Source organism: Gopherus evgoodei, chromosome 4 (assembly GCF_007399415.2).
Source record: "Gopherus evgoodei ecotype Sinaloan lineage chromosome 4, rGopEvg1_v1.p, whole genome shotgun sequence".
Classification (NCBI taxonomy): domain Eukaryota; kingdom Metazoa; phylum Chordata; order Testudines; family Testudinidae; genus Gopherus; species Gopherus evgoodei.
This window is the reverse complement of record NC_044325.1, coordinates 103659403-103676767: the sequence shown is the minus strand read 5'-3', so window position 1 is coordinate 103676767 and position 17365 is coordinate 103659403. Positions and strand designations below refer to the sequence as shown.

General features: G+C 41.0%; 1 protein-coding gene across 1 annotated transcript in view; it reads right to left on the bottom strand.

Moving 5' to 3' along the window:
• SCUBE2 (signal peptide, CUB domain and EGF like domain containing 2) overlaps positions 1-17365 on the bottom strand; it is a 72471-nt gene that overhangs the window by 48745 nt on the left and 6361 nt on the right. The window contains exons 4-8 of the mRNA XM_030562132.1: positions 13101-13226; positions 9911-10045; positions 2436-2561; positions 2006-2122; positions 385-474 (exon numbers count right to left, since the gene is read on the bottom strand). Of these exons, the coding sequence (XP_030417992.1) occupies positions 385-474; positions 2006-2122; positions 2436-2561; positions 9911-10045; positions 13101-13226 (594 nt within the window). The remainder of the gene's footprint in view (positions 1-384; positions 475-2005; positions 2123-2435; positions 2562-9910; positions 10046-13100; positions 13227-17365) is intronic.

The window sequence follows — 17365 nt, the reverse complement described above, 5'->3', positions numbered from 1 at the left end:
GGCACCCGCAGAGCTGGTGGAGGGAACAGCAGGGAGGGGCGCCGCGGCTGGTGGCGGGACCGCGGCTGTGGTGGCAGGCTCTGCCATGGAGGGCTTAGTCTTTACAGGGTAGGTAGAGAGCAGGTTTCTTGGCTCTGGTTCAGCTCATACTTCTAAGCATCCCGAATACTATGCATGATTACTTATATACTATAGGGACATAGCCTTTCCTTAGAGGTGAGTGAGCATCCACTGAGTTCAATGGGTAATGCATGCCTCTCCAAGGGCAGACTTCAGCCCATAGTCACAATAGCTATGTTCGATGACAGATATCCAAGACAGTAAGGGTTCACTATGCAAGACTACTTAAGAAACCCCACAGCAAAACAAGATAAGCACTTTTACCCATGATCAGCCGTCGCTTTACTCGCTTGTCCACATCCGCTCCTGCTGTGGCATTGCTCTCAGAGATCTCAGCTACAACCTCCTCTCTTTCTGTAAAGCAAGTACATGGGGGGGGAAAAATCAATCAGTGAGTGGTGATGCGACTGTTGGTATCTAATGTAGTAGCCAACTATCTTGTATGACACTCCTTTTGAAATTCATTTCTAAAACAAAGCTAAACTCTACAATTAGTTGAATCAAATATCATAAGCAGAAACAGTCAGAAATAAACACTTAAAAACAAAAACATTAAAACTCCCCAATTAAAAATGTGATAGCTTTTCTTGTTGTTTTGTTTTAATTTGCTTTTCAAAGACCCAGAAACCTTAAAACATTGTAGGTGTGGTGAACAGAACAACAAAAGGGTTAATCAGAGATATAGATGCTACAAACCAGTGTCCTGCCATCCTGATCACCCATTGGCAGAGCTGGCTCCAGGCATCAGCTAAGGAAGCAGGTGCTTGAGGCGGCCAATACAAAGGGGCGGCACTCCGTCTGCTATTGGGGCGGCCCGCGAGAATTCAGCGGCGGGTCCTTCAGTCTCTCTCTTCCTCTTTGAGCTGCCACTGAAGTGCCGCCAAAGAGGAAGAGAGGGAGGGAAGGACCTGCTGCCAAACTGCCGCTGAAGAATGGAGCGGTGTGATTGAGCTGCCGCCAAAGTGCCGTCGATCAGCTTTTTTTTTTTCCCACCTTTGGATGGCAGAAACCCTGGAGCCAGCCCTGCCCATTGGCTAATGAAAGAGATGGCTGACTATGGCTAGGTTTTTGTTTTTAATCAATGGTCAGAGACGGGTCATCAAAGCATTTGTGTTCATCCACCAAGCACTTCTTTACGTAAGAATGGATGCCTTTCTAACAGATATCTTTTAGTTCAATCAGACGTTATGGGTTTGATGCAGGAATTGCTTGTTGAAATTCCTGTGTTATACAGGAAGTCAGACTAGTCCCTTCTGGACTCTATGAATCTATGAAAACTTAGAAAATGGAAAGAAATTGTCCCCTGGTTAATAACATGTGCAATGCTTCACAGGTACCACAACAAAATACACTTAAAAACAGATTTTTTTTTTCTTAAACATTCTAGGCCAATTCTTCTGTGCTTCTCACACAGTCAGAAAGCAGCCTGTAAGGAGCAGATGGAGAGTCCACTGACATAGGGGAACCTCCCTGGGATGTAAAGTCAACACAATCAGCTCTACACCACCTCTTTCTGGCCTTTCCTAGCACTCTGGTGCTCCCCAGAGAGTGGAATGCTCCATAAGAGATTTCCTGCAGGCATCACTTAAAGCAGCCCTAAAGTTTCTCTAAGTTATGCCAGTGGCCAAACTGGATCCAAATTCGGGGGGAGGATGCGGGGTGGGGCAGAAATTTGACCTAGAACCACTTTTCCTTGACATCCAGGTCTTGCATCAAGCATGGGTTGGCCAGACCCATGGATCCGGCCTATGCTTGTCGTTTTGGCCTCTATGCAATTTTTCATCAATAGAACTGGAACGTATTATTCCTGCAGAAATGGTAACATTCTGAAACTCATTTACATATTAGTCATCAACAGAAAAGAATTCATCCACTGCTCACTGACCAAGGCAGGTTTTCCCATCCGAGTGCACTGTGTACTTTGGGTGACATCCACAAATGGGCCCATCATCGGCATCCTCACACGTATGCTGACACCCACCATTCCCATGATTGCACGTCACTGGAAAGAAAACATACAGCAGAGCCTTAAATTTCAGATCCCTGCACAGGGCTGAATTTACCCTTCTTGTGTGTGAATGTTAACATGACTCCCATACTAGAGCTTTCAATACTAATTGATGGATTTGTACAATGACATTTTGAAAACCCACTGATTTAATTTGATATTTCACTTCATCAAAAACATGCAGTCTAAATAACATGTCATCCTAGCACATCCATAGATACAATTGCCCAAATTAGTGATCAGCTGCAGAAATAATAGAATTCTATTATTTGTTCCCTTTACGGATCAGTATGAATTTGTTGCATACAAATGCAGTCCATCTTGTTCCTGGCCAGTTCAAATCCAGGTCTGCATTCACATGCCACTCCTCCTTTCGGTGCTTCTCTACAGATATGGGCACAGCCATGTTCTTTATTCATGCAGCTCATGCCATCTGCAAAACAGTACAAATGTCATAGATCATCGGTATCCTCTGTGTCTTCAGATGCAGGTAACAGCTCAAATACAAACATTATCCCAACTGTAAGTAAACAGCAGACAACTTGTACCTCTTGAAAGACTCTCCTATATCTGAACAAAAGGGAAAAAAAGTATCAGCTGATATACAAGAAATAAAAAGAACCTGATACTGCTAAAGGCTAAGCAAATGGCCTGCAAGGTGATTTCCCTGCACCTAATCCATTGTCTCTTTGTGTCTTAAGGTCTCTGGGGCAGGGACCTTCTGTCTCTTTGGTTGTACAGCACCCAGCACAATGAGACCCCCACCCTCATTTAGGCCTTTGGGTGCTATCATAATATAAATGTCTATTAGTAATAATAACTCCTCCTCTTCCTCCCACATATTTTAATGGTAATTGAGAGCTGCTCCATACCTTGCAAGACCAGGCACTAAGGCTGGTCATTTCCCCTTTACTTTTCCCATAAAATAGCAAAATGAGATGTTGTGAGGCAAGGGAATGTCCAAATTTATTCAGATAAATACAAAATTCAAATGCTTCTCACATCTTTTCAAATTACTGGCCTTGAGCCATAGATTCACAGAGCTACATTTCCATTGGTGGTTAGCAGCGGATCCAGCAGTCACACATACTTGTACCCATGGGCAGCAAAGAATTTTCTGTTTTGGGAGCATCTTAACCTTTTCTGATATCTACTGGCCTCTTTCTAATTTCAACCAGTACATTTTAACACCTCTGGGAAGTCATCATGATGTTTTATATATAACTGCACCTCTGTGCTGTGTCTCACTAGCTGAATAGAATGTAGTACAAGCAAATGCAGTCTGGATCCAAATGAATAGAGTAATGTGACATTAGTTGACTTTTTCTTCCCTTTCTTCTTTCCCTTCCCTCATAAAAACATCTTGTTGTTTTGTCTCTGACAGTTATGAGCTGTTCACACTCTAGCACTTAATCTGCAGGCTGCTGTGGTGACTCATGTGGCTCTGCCAGAGAGAGGCTGCAGTCAATTAAACAATAAGGAAACGTTCCCTGCATTATAAAACCTTTTGCCTCTGCCCAGGGTTTCAGCTAAATCCATGCCCCAGCCATTGGCAAGACTTTACCCTACTTCCCAGCATTAAAGGAGCCAAAGTTTATTTTAACTCTATGTGCCACAAAGGTTCCATTGTGCCCCACAGACATTCTGATGCAAAGGTTCGTCCCCTCACTGGGATTTCTTAACCACTAAAGTCCAGCAGTAAAAACACGCTACCGCTCTGTTCTTTTGTTCTCCATTCCTTTAGAATTACTTACAAAAATAAGGTCTCTTAAAAGATTATGGGTAGATCCTCTGGTCTGGCTGAGCTGTGCTTGCCACGATCTGGGAAGGGAGCCACTCAGGTAGCTCTAAACAGCCGGAGGATTTGAGAACTCTCAGGGAGCCTCCTTGTGGGAATTTAGGCCAGGTTTACGCTGGCTTTACTCTGGGGTTGGGACTTTAATCTTGTTAGTTTTCTAAGGGCCAAATGCTGTGCACAAGGCAGAGTCACTGGGTCCTGGAAGGCCCATTGAACCTTCCTCCATAGCTGGTGCTGCAGTCTATGTACTCAACACTGCAACTCAGCCAATACAATAAAGTAGCTCCCACAGCTACTGCAGCACCATCCGGGCAATAGGGGGGTTGGGAGGTGCACGGGGATTCACCAGGGTCCTTATCCCAAGGATTTTACAATATAAAAAGGAGTTTACCACCCAAGCAACAGTGTGCTATTACCATCTCTTCTTCTAGTATTACCGAGGTATTCCCAAAAAGGCAACAATATATCAAAGAGACAGAATGGCATCATGGTTGGTAAATCCAAACTCTCCTTGAGGAGTCTGAATGTTAGGGAGGAGGACAGTGCATGGGTTAGAGCATTTCCTTGGGACTTGGGAGACCTGGGTTCAATTTTCCTGTTCTACTTCCTGTGTAACCTTTGTCAAGTCTCTCCAGGTCTCAGTGCCACAGCTGTAAAATGGAGATAATAGCACTGTCCTACCTCAGGGGGTGTTGTGAGGCCTGGTCTACACTGGGGGGGGGGACAAGCTAAGTCGGTCTAAGTTATGCAACTTCAGCTACGAAAATAGCGTAGCTGAAGTCAGCATACTTAGAGCTACTTGTCGCAGTGTCTTCACTATGGTAGGTCGACTGCTGATGCTCCACCATCGACTCTGCCTATGCTTCTCATTCCGGTGGAGTACCAGAGTCGACAGGAGAGCGTTCAGCGGTCGATTTATCACGCCTTCGCTAGACGTGATAAATTGGCCCCCGCTGGATCACTCACTCCAGAGGTAAGTGTAGACATGCCCTAAGAATAAAGACATTAAAACTTGTGAGGGGCTCAGACACTATGGTAATGGACACTTTTTAAGCACCTAAGATAGACAGACAGAAATGTGACTTAGGCATCATCTGTAAGGAATTCAGTGCCTGGCTTGGCTCCTTGAAGACATTTGTTCACATTCCAAAGCTGTTATGTGAAGTGCTGATATTTCACTCCGACAGCAGCACTTGTTTTTTTGTTGTTTTCTTTGCTCCGCCGGCAGACTCCTCCCACCCCACACATGTCTCGATATTTTCTTCATCTCATCTGATCACCCTACAAGCAGCTGCTGCCTGTTGAAATGGCAATCTTGGATATCAGGGCTGAAGCTCATTCACAGATCTTTAGGCATGACTTGCAAAATGTCCACAAATCACTATGGGTCTCCAGCCTAATCCATCACGAGTGTCACACTTTACAGAAATATCGTAACACTGCAAAAGTTCTAGCATCATATAATATATACAAAACACATGCACACACAGAGACAACTCTTGCAACAGTACAACTTTTGGCTGGCTTTTGGCTGGAATGTGACTGCAAAACAAAACACAAATTTCCAAATTACAGAAATATTGGGGTTTAAACTATGAACTCTCATATGGCTTAGTACTGTAGAGCAGAATACTCTAGATCCTTACTGATGTGACTGCAAAACAAAACACAAATTTCCATATTACAGAAATATTGGGGTTTAAACTATGAACTCTCATATGGCTTAGTAGTGTAGAGCAGAATACTCTAGATCCTTACTGAATCTTCCTGTATTGCTAAAATTTGGGAAACACCAAAGAAAGACTAATTGCTACTTCAATGGAAAACAGACGGTGCATCCCAAGGAGAGTGTGCTTTACAATAATCTACACTGAGGCAGTGGGGTTGGTTTGTTTGTTTGTTTGTTTAAGGAAAGGAGTTGCACTACCATTCATTTCTGTTTTCTTCTTAGATAATATAAGCACTTCAAGAGGACTCTGGTCAGTTTATTTAGGCTTGCTGGCTAATCCTATTGAGGGTCCAATCCTGCACCCGCTGAAATAACTCCTATTAACTTCAGTGGAAGCAGGATTGTGCCCATAATAAAAATAAAAAATAAAAAAATCAGAGACAAGCCTCACTGTGTAAAAGAAAATAGGTAAAGGTTTCCTTAACCCATGCATTTTCAAAATACCTTCTCTTTGAAGCAATATTATTTAATGAAGAAAAAATATTTGTAATGGGAGCTGGCATCAACCTTTCATAAACATTCAGTTACAGTTTAATCAGGCAATTACTTTGCATATTATATTTTTGACATCTCAGTTTTAGGCTACAATATTCGTCCTCTATTAAGAAAGCTTTAAGTAACAAAGGAATGGATGCTACATTGCTTAGATTATTCTGCTCTATTGGCTTTTTGATTCCTTTCCCACAGTGAGAATTCTGTAGAAGCCTAACAAGACAATGATGCCTCAAATCCGACAGAATATACAAAAGAGCCCAAAGATCCCCACATGAAAGCTATCATCCACTATTATGGTGTCAATCAAGGATCTGTGCAGCACATAAGATAATAAATTAGCCTTATTAACTCTAGTGTTTTTGTGACATTTTTAAGCTTAAACATGCAATACGATCTGTCTGCAAGATAAAAGGTGTTAAGAAAGCATTAAGAGAATTAATGAATTAGTTTCTGTTAGCAAAGTAATTTCTTTGGGTGCATGAATCTCCTGAAGGAGAAACTGTTAAAGCAGGTACTTTGGTAAAGTTCACTGAACTCAAACAAATGGTTTAAATGCTGAATTGGGAATTGCTCAGTTCTGTGCATGTGGAATTCGGTCACTTCTCCACCAAAAGTTAAAATGGACCTTACAAAATGAACCACATTTCAATAATAAAATACCCAGGGTCTGACTAGTTAAATGTGATTTCTTTGACCAAAAAAGTTTAAATCTAGTTCACCAAAAAGGGGATATTTTATGAAGAATTGCATCCAAATGTTTTAACATTTTATTTACTATAAATCGGGGCTGTTAGTTTAAAAATCAGTTCCAATGAATATTCTATATTACATAATATATATATTATATCAAAGTCAATGTAACTGTACCTGATATGAGAATGAGCAAAGTGATTCAATTCTTATGCAGTCATATCAGTGGAACTGTGTGGGGAATACCTCAGAATGGTATTTGTCCAGCCACATGTACACCCAGTTAGCAAACTCTGCTAAGCTCTGAGGGAAGGTGCTGTATCAAGGCTGGGTCATATTCATCACCATAATTGCCATTCTGTTGTCAACACTGAGGCTCAGATTCTGGACAGTCTTATGCAGGCGCACAAGGAGGTGTGAGGAAAGGATGTCTCTGCACAAAGCGCAACCAGAATCTTGGTACTGGCCCTGCTTGAGCACAAGCTAGGGGAATGTCAGCACCATTAGCACAGCTAGACATCCCAAGAGTGCTGCATCCCCTACCACCAACTGGAGAATGGGGCTGGTCCTGTGCAGTGTGCATGCTTTACCCTGTTAAAGGGAGCAGCATTTCCCGTTCCCAGAGACATTCTGGCTGCCTAGGTCTCCACTGGTAAAATGTCTCTAGGAGCTACTAATGGTGCAGTGCCTTTGTACACCAGCCTTCAGGTGGCATGGCTTTAAATCTAACCCTAATGAGCCAAATCCTGCAGCTCTTATTCATGCCTATTGATTTTGGCCCAAAAGAAGTAAATAACCATAGTTTGTGTGACACACTGCGATGGACAGTGATGGATTCCTGAGCGGAGACGGATCATCACTAGAAATGGTAGTAAGAGGACACATCATTGTCACAATGCTTATTTCTATGGTAAAAACCCCACGTGCATGACATTCTCCTGGAATTTGCTAACTCAGTATTATGAAGTAAATTAAACAACAGAGAGAAAAGCCATTGGTAGGTAAGTGATTTATTGCTATTATTGATGCAATGTCCTCACAAAGCATTTGTTCTGTCACTTACAGCTGAAGAGGAATAAACCCGGGGCATGTAGTCAAGGAAAACTTATGATTGTGCACAACTCATTGGGAGGTTATGAGCCCAGCTGACCTACACAAGGCTTAAACAGAGCCAGAGAACCATCTGGAGCATCACTCTGCTTTGGATCCACCCCGCTACAGTAAGTCACCATCACACCTGACTATTGCCTCTCCTCTAAAAACTCCTGCAGTGTCCCAGCAAACAGTCCTGAGCCAGACAATGTGCAGCACAGCAGATGAGGGAGGATGGATTCCAGGAAGCAGATAATCCAAGGCAACCTCACCATGCAAATCTGTAGAAGGAACAGAACAGCCTCTCCTTTGCCTTCTCACTCTATCCACAGGCCAGGCCTCCATATTTCTCCTGCCCCACCTCCACAACCTCCTTACTCTGTTAAGCTACTTATACGAACCACATTACCTCAGAATCAGAGAGCCCACAAACATCAACAGATTTATCTTCAAAACACTAGGAGGCAGGGAAGTGCTCTTATAGATGCCGAACTGAAGTACAGAGAGATTGAGTGATTTCCCCAAAACTACATAGGAAATCTGTGGCAAAGCAGGGAAATGAACTCAAATCTCCTGTATCTGACTAGTCTTTCTTATTATAGAAGTAGGCTAAGGGAGGTGGGTACAAAGGTCAGAAGAGGAAGAAAGAGAAAGAGAAATGGCAGGAGGGCCAGAGAAATAGGGTACAGGGGTAAAGTGAAGTATGGGCACAGAAGAGATTACAAGTACAGAAGAAGAGAGAGGTGAGGTTCCATCCACGGAGAAGTGGTTTAAAAGTTTTTGGGTTTTCAATGAAAAAATGAAATCTGAAAAATTTTTGGTATTCTCAAAGCATTTTAGGTTAAAATATGAGGTTTTTGGTAAAAACATCATTGGTTTCCACAAAAGTGAAAAATTTGACTTGAAAAGAAATTTTTTACTGAAAAGGTATTGGTTTTTCACTTCCAGTTTTTCACTGAAAAAGTAGAAACTGTTAACCAAAATGAAAATTTTCAGAAAAAAAATTACATTTTGGTCAAAAATGCCTTTTTTTGGAAAACATAAATGTTTTGAGAACAAATGTTTGACCAGCTTTAGAGTCATGCAACATGGGGAATCCGTTAACCAAAAATGAGGCAGCAGGTGAAGGGGAAAGAGACAACAAAACAGAGGAGAACAAGAGCAGTAAGGCAATGGATCCTGGGAGAGAATTTCGGGAGGAAATGGAAAAGATACAATGAAGAATGAGGGGAAAAGACATGTTACTCCTGCTGGAACAGGACAAATGGGGAAGGCAGAGTTCTTTTCAAGACATACTAAAGAAGAGATGGAGAAAGAGGGAAGAGGCCTCCACCAGGGATCAGGTACAGACATGTGATTAAACAACTGATTTTGCCTTTTGATCATCAGATAGTATCCAAATATATGTTCATCTTGGTGAGGAAATAGAAAGGAAAAGGGACCCTCTCTACCACGGCAAAGTCATCTCGTTTAAAAGTGTTCCAGGCTCTGATCCTACAATGAACAGCATGAGGGCGGCCTGCAGAGCCCCCCTGAAGACAAGAGTATTCAGGGTATGTCTACAATTAAAATGCTACAGCAGCACAGCTGTGCCGCTGTAGCGCTTCAGTGTAGACACTATTTATGCTGACAGGAGCAGTTCTCCCATTGGTGTAGGTAATCCACCTCCCCAAGAGGCGGTAACTAGGTTGATAGAAGAGCTCCCGCAAGGTAGGAGGGGCCAGAGCCCGGGCTCCAGCCCAAACATCTACACTGCAATTTTATAGCCCCACAGTCCAACCCCTGTGAGCCCATCAGCTGACCAGGGCCAGCCACAGGTGTCTTGTTGCAGTGTAGACATACCCTCAGGGGCAGACAAACAGTGAACCTCTTCTCTTGTTGAAGAAAACTCTAAATGATTGTGAAAATGCTTAAGAGAGTCTGCTATGTGCTCCCACAAGAAGTTTCTGCTCATTGTTTGGAAGGGAAGAACCAGTACCTTCGGAATGGTGAATGCACGTGTGCTGGTTGTCACTCAGGAAGAACCCTGCCTTACAACGACACTCATAGCTCCCCATGGTATTGACACACAGGTGCTGGCAACCACCGTTGTTGAACATACATTCATCTGTATCTGAAAAATAAAGAGACTGGGTTTGTACCTGTACAGTTGCATTTACTGTCACTGCTATAAATCAATGCCCGGAGATTGATCTCAAAGTGTGCAGCTAGTATAGATTAAATAAATGTTTGTTTTACCAAAGTCCCAATGGGTCTATAGATCAGGGCATTTAAAGAAGATTTTAATTCTGAGGCAGAGATGGAGGAAGAGAAAATTATCAAAAAACTTCAGGCTCAGGTTCAAGCGAGACACCGAACCTTCACCCAAACTGCAAGCCAAATGCTAGGTCTTTTCTGAAGCTTGAGAATGTCTGATTAATTATCCTCCACCTCCCTATTCCTCCTCATTGTCTCTTATTTTGTGGCTGCTTTTGTATTTCCTGTGGCCACGAACAAAAGCAGAAGTTACCGAAATAGTTTAAGGAATGCTGATCTTGTAATATTTATGGCCTCATCAGAGGCAGGAAGTATGGGGAACCTCAGGAGAAATCTGTTCTTGCAAATATCTATCTAGTTTGGCAGAACCAAGAGAAACGAAGAGTAGAAAAGCTCCAGCTAAGTCCCTGAACATTGAAGTGCTCATCTCAATCTCCAAGCCTTTTGAATTTTGCCCATCACTGATTTAAGCTTTCTGTAGCCTCTTGCTATGGTATAAACCTTACAGGCCTGATTTTCAGAAGGACTGGGCACCTACAGCTCCCACTGATTTCAGTGGGAGTTATGGATGCTCAACACCCAGGAAAACAGGCCATAAAGGTGTCATGGCAAAATTCTGCTCTCATTTGCACTGCATTTGGTGCACCATGTTTGCTTTCCACTCTGCTCACTGTTACAGGGCTAAGATTTTGAAACTAGTATTTAACATTTTTTGCATAAAATAGTGCCTAAAAACAGGAAGAAGCCATTGTGTTCTTACCAACAAGTGAAATCAAACACTGTGATACATTTAAGTTCCCTTGAAACCAGTGGGGCAACCTGAGCACCTAAACCAAGATGGATTTAGCATAGCATCATGATCATAGAAAAGAACAAAGATAAAAATTATGTTCCAAGCGGTCTAGATGTGTCAGTCTTAATAGAAATAGTTAATTTTAGTAGTTCAACAGTGATCTGAATCTAAGGAATCAGTATGGAAACAACTACCAAGATTCTCTAGTACTATAGATTTGAAACTCCAGAAAATGTTTCTGCTTCGTGGACCATGGTGAAATAATGGAATATTGTTTCTCTCTCCAAAAAGTAATTGTCTATTCAGCTAAAATCCAGGCACATATATCAAATCTTCAGGAATATGGGTGTGGCTTGGTTAACAAAAAAGTGGCATGAACTAAGTAAGTAAACAGTTTATCAGAAAATTAAGCCAAATTTGCTGCCTGTCAAAATATCTATTTTAATTTTAAATCATATCTTCAAAGGGGCAGTCAAAATTAGGAGGTCTGTGATTGGAACTTCATTGTTTTAAAGTCCATTTTACCCTTTATATGCTCCCTCCACCCCAAGAACTATTATATCAATACTGTTGTTCTTTTCAAGACAGCCTAGCAATAATGAGAAACCCTATATTAACACAACAGTGGGGCAGTTTCTGGCCTCAGTTACAGCTGTGTAAATTCAAGGTATCTCCAGTGAAGTTACTGAGATCAGAATATGACCAGATGTATTTGTGTGCTAGATGAGTTCTTTGTATGGAGAGAAAATATACCCCTTTATTGCCTTATTAAAGAGGTCAGGTGCTCACTCAGTTGAGTGTCCTTAATGTGAACCTCATGGAACTCCACTTGTGTGTTTAAATAAGTGTGAGAGTGGATAAGGCACTCTTCCTAATATTAAAAAGCATCAATAAATAGTTCAGTTGCTTCTGGCCAGACTATATGGCTATCCAGCTTTGACAGGATAGTGCAACCCTTGGGACATAGGGCCTTCCCCACCCTCTCCCATTTACGCACCAACAGACAGAACTTTGTCTATGGGCCAGACCCTCAGCTGATGTAAACTGATGTAGTTCCAATGAAGTCAAAGCAGCTATGCTAAATTACACCAGGTGAGGCTCTTGCTCTAAATATTTAATAGAGGCCTGGTCCCATTACTAAAATACTGCATGCTAATCTGAAATATCTCATCACTCTTGCATAGCTCACAATAGTCTTCAAATTCTGCAATAGGGGGCAAATCCCCTCCCCAACAGGAGTGGCAATCTCCTACGGTAACATACCCAATGATGGCCCCACTGCTCAGGCAGTGATGAGCAGCATTCGTAGGGGATCCACAGGGGTCCACACATTAGTGTGAGGAAGACTCACTACTCAGTTCCACCAATCATCACCCACGATGTAGCAGCATGCAGGAGCCAGAGGTACTGCCAAACCCGCAGAGCAGAAGGGTGATGCAATGGTTAGGACTCAGGAAAAATTGGGCTTCATTCCCTGCTTCACCACAGACTTCCCTGATAACCTTGAGCAAGTCACTTATCTTTCCTGTACTTTGGTTCCCCAACGTAAGATGGAGTCAATAGGACTGCCCTACCTCACACAGGTATTGTGAGGACAAATACATTAGAGATTGTGAGCTGCTCAGGCAGTACAGAAATGTGGCCCATATAAGATACATAAATGGGAGAATGAGGCATAGCTACTCCATCACCTGGAGAAAGGATTCCTCTCTCCCAACCCCAACACATGGCTGGGCTTGAACCATAAATTAACATTTCCAAAAAAAACACAGGAAATGTTCCTGGTTTTAAACAGGTCAATTTACTAAAGTTTCCCTAAAGAAACACATTAACAGAATAATGAAGGATGCTTTGCAATTTTTAATCCAAAGAACTCAAAGCACTTAAGAAAAATGTGTCAGTATTATCCCCCATTTTACAGATGGGGAAACTGAGCCATAGAGCAGTCACATAGAGACTGAAATGTCGAAACCTGGAATTCCTTTGTCTAATATGTATCATTCTTGTCTAGACATCCTATCTAACACAGCATTCAGAAATCACAGGCTTTTTACTTTCACAAATTAAAAAGGGATATATTTGCATCAATATTTGCAATGTTAGCAAGCATGTTCCTTACCGAGACAATTATGGCCATCATGAGCCAATATGAAGCCATCATAACAAGTACAGCGATAATTGCCTGGAATGTTGAAACATTCATGTACGCAGCCTCCATTGAAGTCATTATCACATTCATCAATGTCTGAGGGATAAAGCAAAAGTCAATCTGATGGATGCTACCTGGTTTGGCATAGACAGGTCCTGACATGATTGTATAAATGTGAACAGTAATTGCTCTCGTAAGTCATCATTGTCTTGCAAATAGACTATACTTAGCACATTATTTGTTCAATGTTTTTGAAAGATGACAAGATGCATTAGGATTTCCATCTAGTGTTATAGTATAGTTTTAAGCTTTCTAAAGCTGCTTATTAAAAATGATGTTAGATTAAAAATCATGGATCTGATTCTCCTCTCATATGCTGATGTACATAGAATCAATTTGAGGGAAGAATCAAACTAAATATTTTTTTAAAATGACAAATTTCCTTACCTGCATTCATCACAATACTCTTATTATTAGAATGGAAAGAATTTTAACTATCTAATTTACCATTTCAAGTTGTCTGTTCACTTTGCATTTGACTCAGTTTTGATTATTAAAAAGCATGAGTCAATTTAGCTTCTGATTCTCAAGCACTAGCATAAAACTGCAAAGCTTGGGTTGCAAATACTGCAAGGAAATGTTTAAATCCAAATAAACAGCTTTCATTTAAAAAACATTTTCATACGATTCTTTCTATTTAGCATATTTTCTAAAATCTGTTAGCACCCAATATAAACATTGGTTCTAAATTATCTTTGTCTTTTTGATACTTCAAATGAAATGATAAATGACCAACACTTTGTTTCCTCTCTAAATAAAGAAATTGAATATGTAGGACTTGATCTTCCTCATGTTTGTACTAGAAAACAATTTCTAGCATAAAACTCCTTAAGCAAAATAAACTAATCAAACACCAGGAGCTTTGATTTAAAAGACACAAAGAAACCAACAAATGATCTTGTTCCCATTTCAATCAACAGCAAAACAACATTGGTACATCTAGGACTGGACTCAGCTCATATGATGACATTTGCCTCTGCACATCTTCAAAATCCCACTTACACTCTGAGGTAGTACCTATGTCTTCTGCTGCCCATCTGTTTGCACAGGGCAGAATTTTACCAGCATGGTTAGGGCACTAAGGGAAAGAGATAGGGACAATAACCAAAGCCCTTTACAGTCAGACAAAAGTTTCAAATAGAGCTTTTATACTAAAGATAGGCCAAAGCCACAACATCCAGATAAAAATGCTGAATCCCCCAATGTTCAGTATCTTTAATGCTAGGGTTCTGGTCTGACCCAACGTAAAGAGAAAGAGTTGGAGTTAAATTCAGATCCAGGCTTCAATTCCTAAATCCTCCCAAACGTGAAAGTTTGGCAGGTTGGATCCAGGTTTTTGGTTTCAACCGATCTCTACTTTTCCCAGACATCTGATGATGCTTGTTACACTGTTAATAATACTATGAGAGCTTACACAGTTATTTTCACCTAAGGATTTCTAAGGGTGAGATTTTCAAAAGCAATGCACTGACTTTGGACCACAACACTCATGCTCCTAAATGATTTAGGTCTGGTCTTCATACAGTTTTTGTACCAGTGCACCTATTATGGTGAGGGGTGGGGGTTAGGGGGTTTGTTTTGTGTTCATTTGTTTTGTTTGTTTGGTTGTTTTTTTTATCATAACAGTTATACCCATACAACCCCTGTAAAGGAATAGCCATACCAGTAAAAAGCACCTTTATGCTGATACTGTATAATTGTGTTTACACTAAGGGGTTGTACCACTTTAACTATACTGGTATAGTATAACTTTAATGTATAGATACGTCCCGGCCCAAGGTCAGACAGTAAATTAGTGGCAAATCCAAGGACAGAACCCAGGTTTCCTGACTCACAGCCACTAGAGCTTCTGCGCTCTAGCCACTAGAGCTTCATCTATGGTAGCAGTTACCCCAAAATATTAAGGTACAATTTTTCAAACATGGATCCCTAACAAAGGCCCCCTAAATCCACATTTACATACCTAAATCAGTAGCCTGATTTTTCAAGGCATTGACCATCTACAGTGCTCACTGAAGTCTTTGGGAATCAGGACACTTATTAGTACATGCTCAAATATAAATATAGGTGACTAATTTTAGGTGAAAACATTGGCCTTAGCCATAGCAAGTGCACTCTGCCAATCTTGTGTCATCTGAGGGGCCTAGGTTGGCTTTTTTCATTTTAGGGTCCAAAAGCCCAACCCTAAAACACATTCTGTACTTTCTGAGAGGCACTAAGAACGTCAATGGGAGTTAAGATTTCTCAGCCTCCCAGAAGACTCAGCCCCTAGTGTTTCATTGCCTAACTATGTTTTAAAGAAGCTGCTCATTATAAAAATACCTTAATAACTCAGTAGGCACATGTGCCCTTTTGGGATGAATTTGTCATGGAGACAGGGTAGGTGGGTGTGTTCTTTTTTTCCCCAAAAAACCCAAAAACTGTTGTGAACAATCCTGGCTCTACTAATGTCAATGGGAGTTTTGCAGTTGCCTTCAAGGAAGCCAGGATTTCACCCATTGCAAGGCCCAAAAAAGTCAATATTTTTTGCAACATTTTTAATTAAAATTTTAATCAAAACCATCAGTATGGTCAGAGATTTTTTTGTTTATCAAAAACCTGGTACATGCAAAATTTCACTAACCATTCTGATAATATTTTGATAAATATTTTAAATAAAAAGTGCTGAAATTTTTCAAAAACAGAAAATAGAAAATGGTCAAAAACATGTGAAACAGAAAATGATGTTGAAATGTTTCATGTAACTTTTTAAAATTTTGTGATCCATCCTAGTTATCATTGCTATGCTGCCAATATATTGCTGGCTGGTAATAGGATAGACAATAACAGAGCAAATATTATATAATTACATTCTCTAAATAAATAGTATGCCTTCACCTGGAATACTGTGGTCAGTTCTGGACACGCCATCTGAAAAGGGCTATACCAGAAACAGAGTGAGTTCAGAGCCAGATGACAAGAATGAGTAGGGATATGGAAAAACCCACATATAAAGAGAAATTGAAAAGTTGGGTTGTGTTTGACTTAAAGAAGAGATGAATACAAGGTGACATGATAAAAGGTATATAAAATAACAATTGGGATAGAAAAGATAGTCTTCGAAATTCTATTCACTCTGTCTCAGAATAAAAGAGCAAGGGGATACTCAATGAAATTCAAAATGAATACAAAGAAATATATATTCATACAACATGCAGTTGGCCTGTGGAACTCCTTGCCACAATACATAATTGAGACCAAGCAGGATTCAAAAAATAACTATCTGTTGCAAGGTTTCCCCTTCCCTTGAAGCAGTTGATGTGGCAACTGTCAGAAGTAGGATACTGGATTAAATGGACCACTGGTTTCATCCAGTTTGGCAGTTCCTATGTTTCTAAGGCCCTCATGCATATGACTGTAATGTAAGTGACTCCCTGCTTTGAAGCTAGGCTTCTTATCACTTATCATAGAAATATGATAAATAGAACTGAAGCAGCTAAGAAATACAGCAGGTGCTAAAGTTTCTGCTTTTTATGGACCCAATCCAGCTACCATAGAAGAAAATGGAAAGAGTTATACTGACTTAAGCAGAGATGGATCAGGCTCCTACTGTGCCCAGACTTGGTCAAACCTGTTTTTTATGAGAATTTTAATAGCTCTGTGGTATTGTTCATACAAGCATGATTTTGCCCCCATTTCAAACTTACATATGCATTGCTGAAACCAGCCTCAACTCAGCCTGAGGCACAAACCTTCAGCCCTAACTGCAAGAAACTAAAACTTCCTTTAAATGAATCAATGCTATATTTGTTCCCACATACTGTCAGTGGCCAGCCTGCTTTTATGGGTAAGCACCTTGAAACTTACCGGGTGGAACTTATACATCTAGGAACAAAGAATGCAGACCATGCTTACACAATGGGAGACTCTATCTTGGTAAGCAGTAACTCCAAAAAAGTATTTTGGGGGTCAGGGTGGCTAATCAGCTGAATACAAGCTCCCAGTGTGACTCCGTGGTAAATGGGTTAATTCAATCCTTGGATGTATGATCAGGAAAATCTCAAGTAGGAATAGGATTGCCAACTTTCTACTTGCACAAAACTGAAGACCTCTGCCCCATCTCCTGCCCCACCTCTCCCCTGAAGCCCCTCCCATACCCTGCCCCTTCTCTGAAGCCCCACCCTCACTCACTCCAA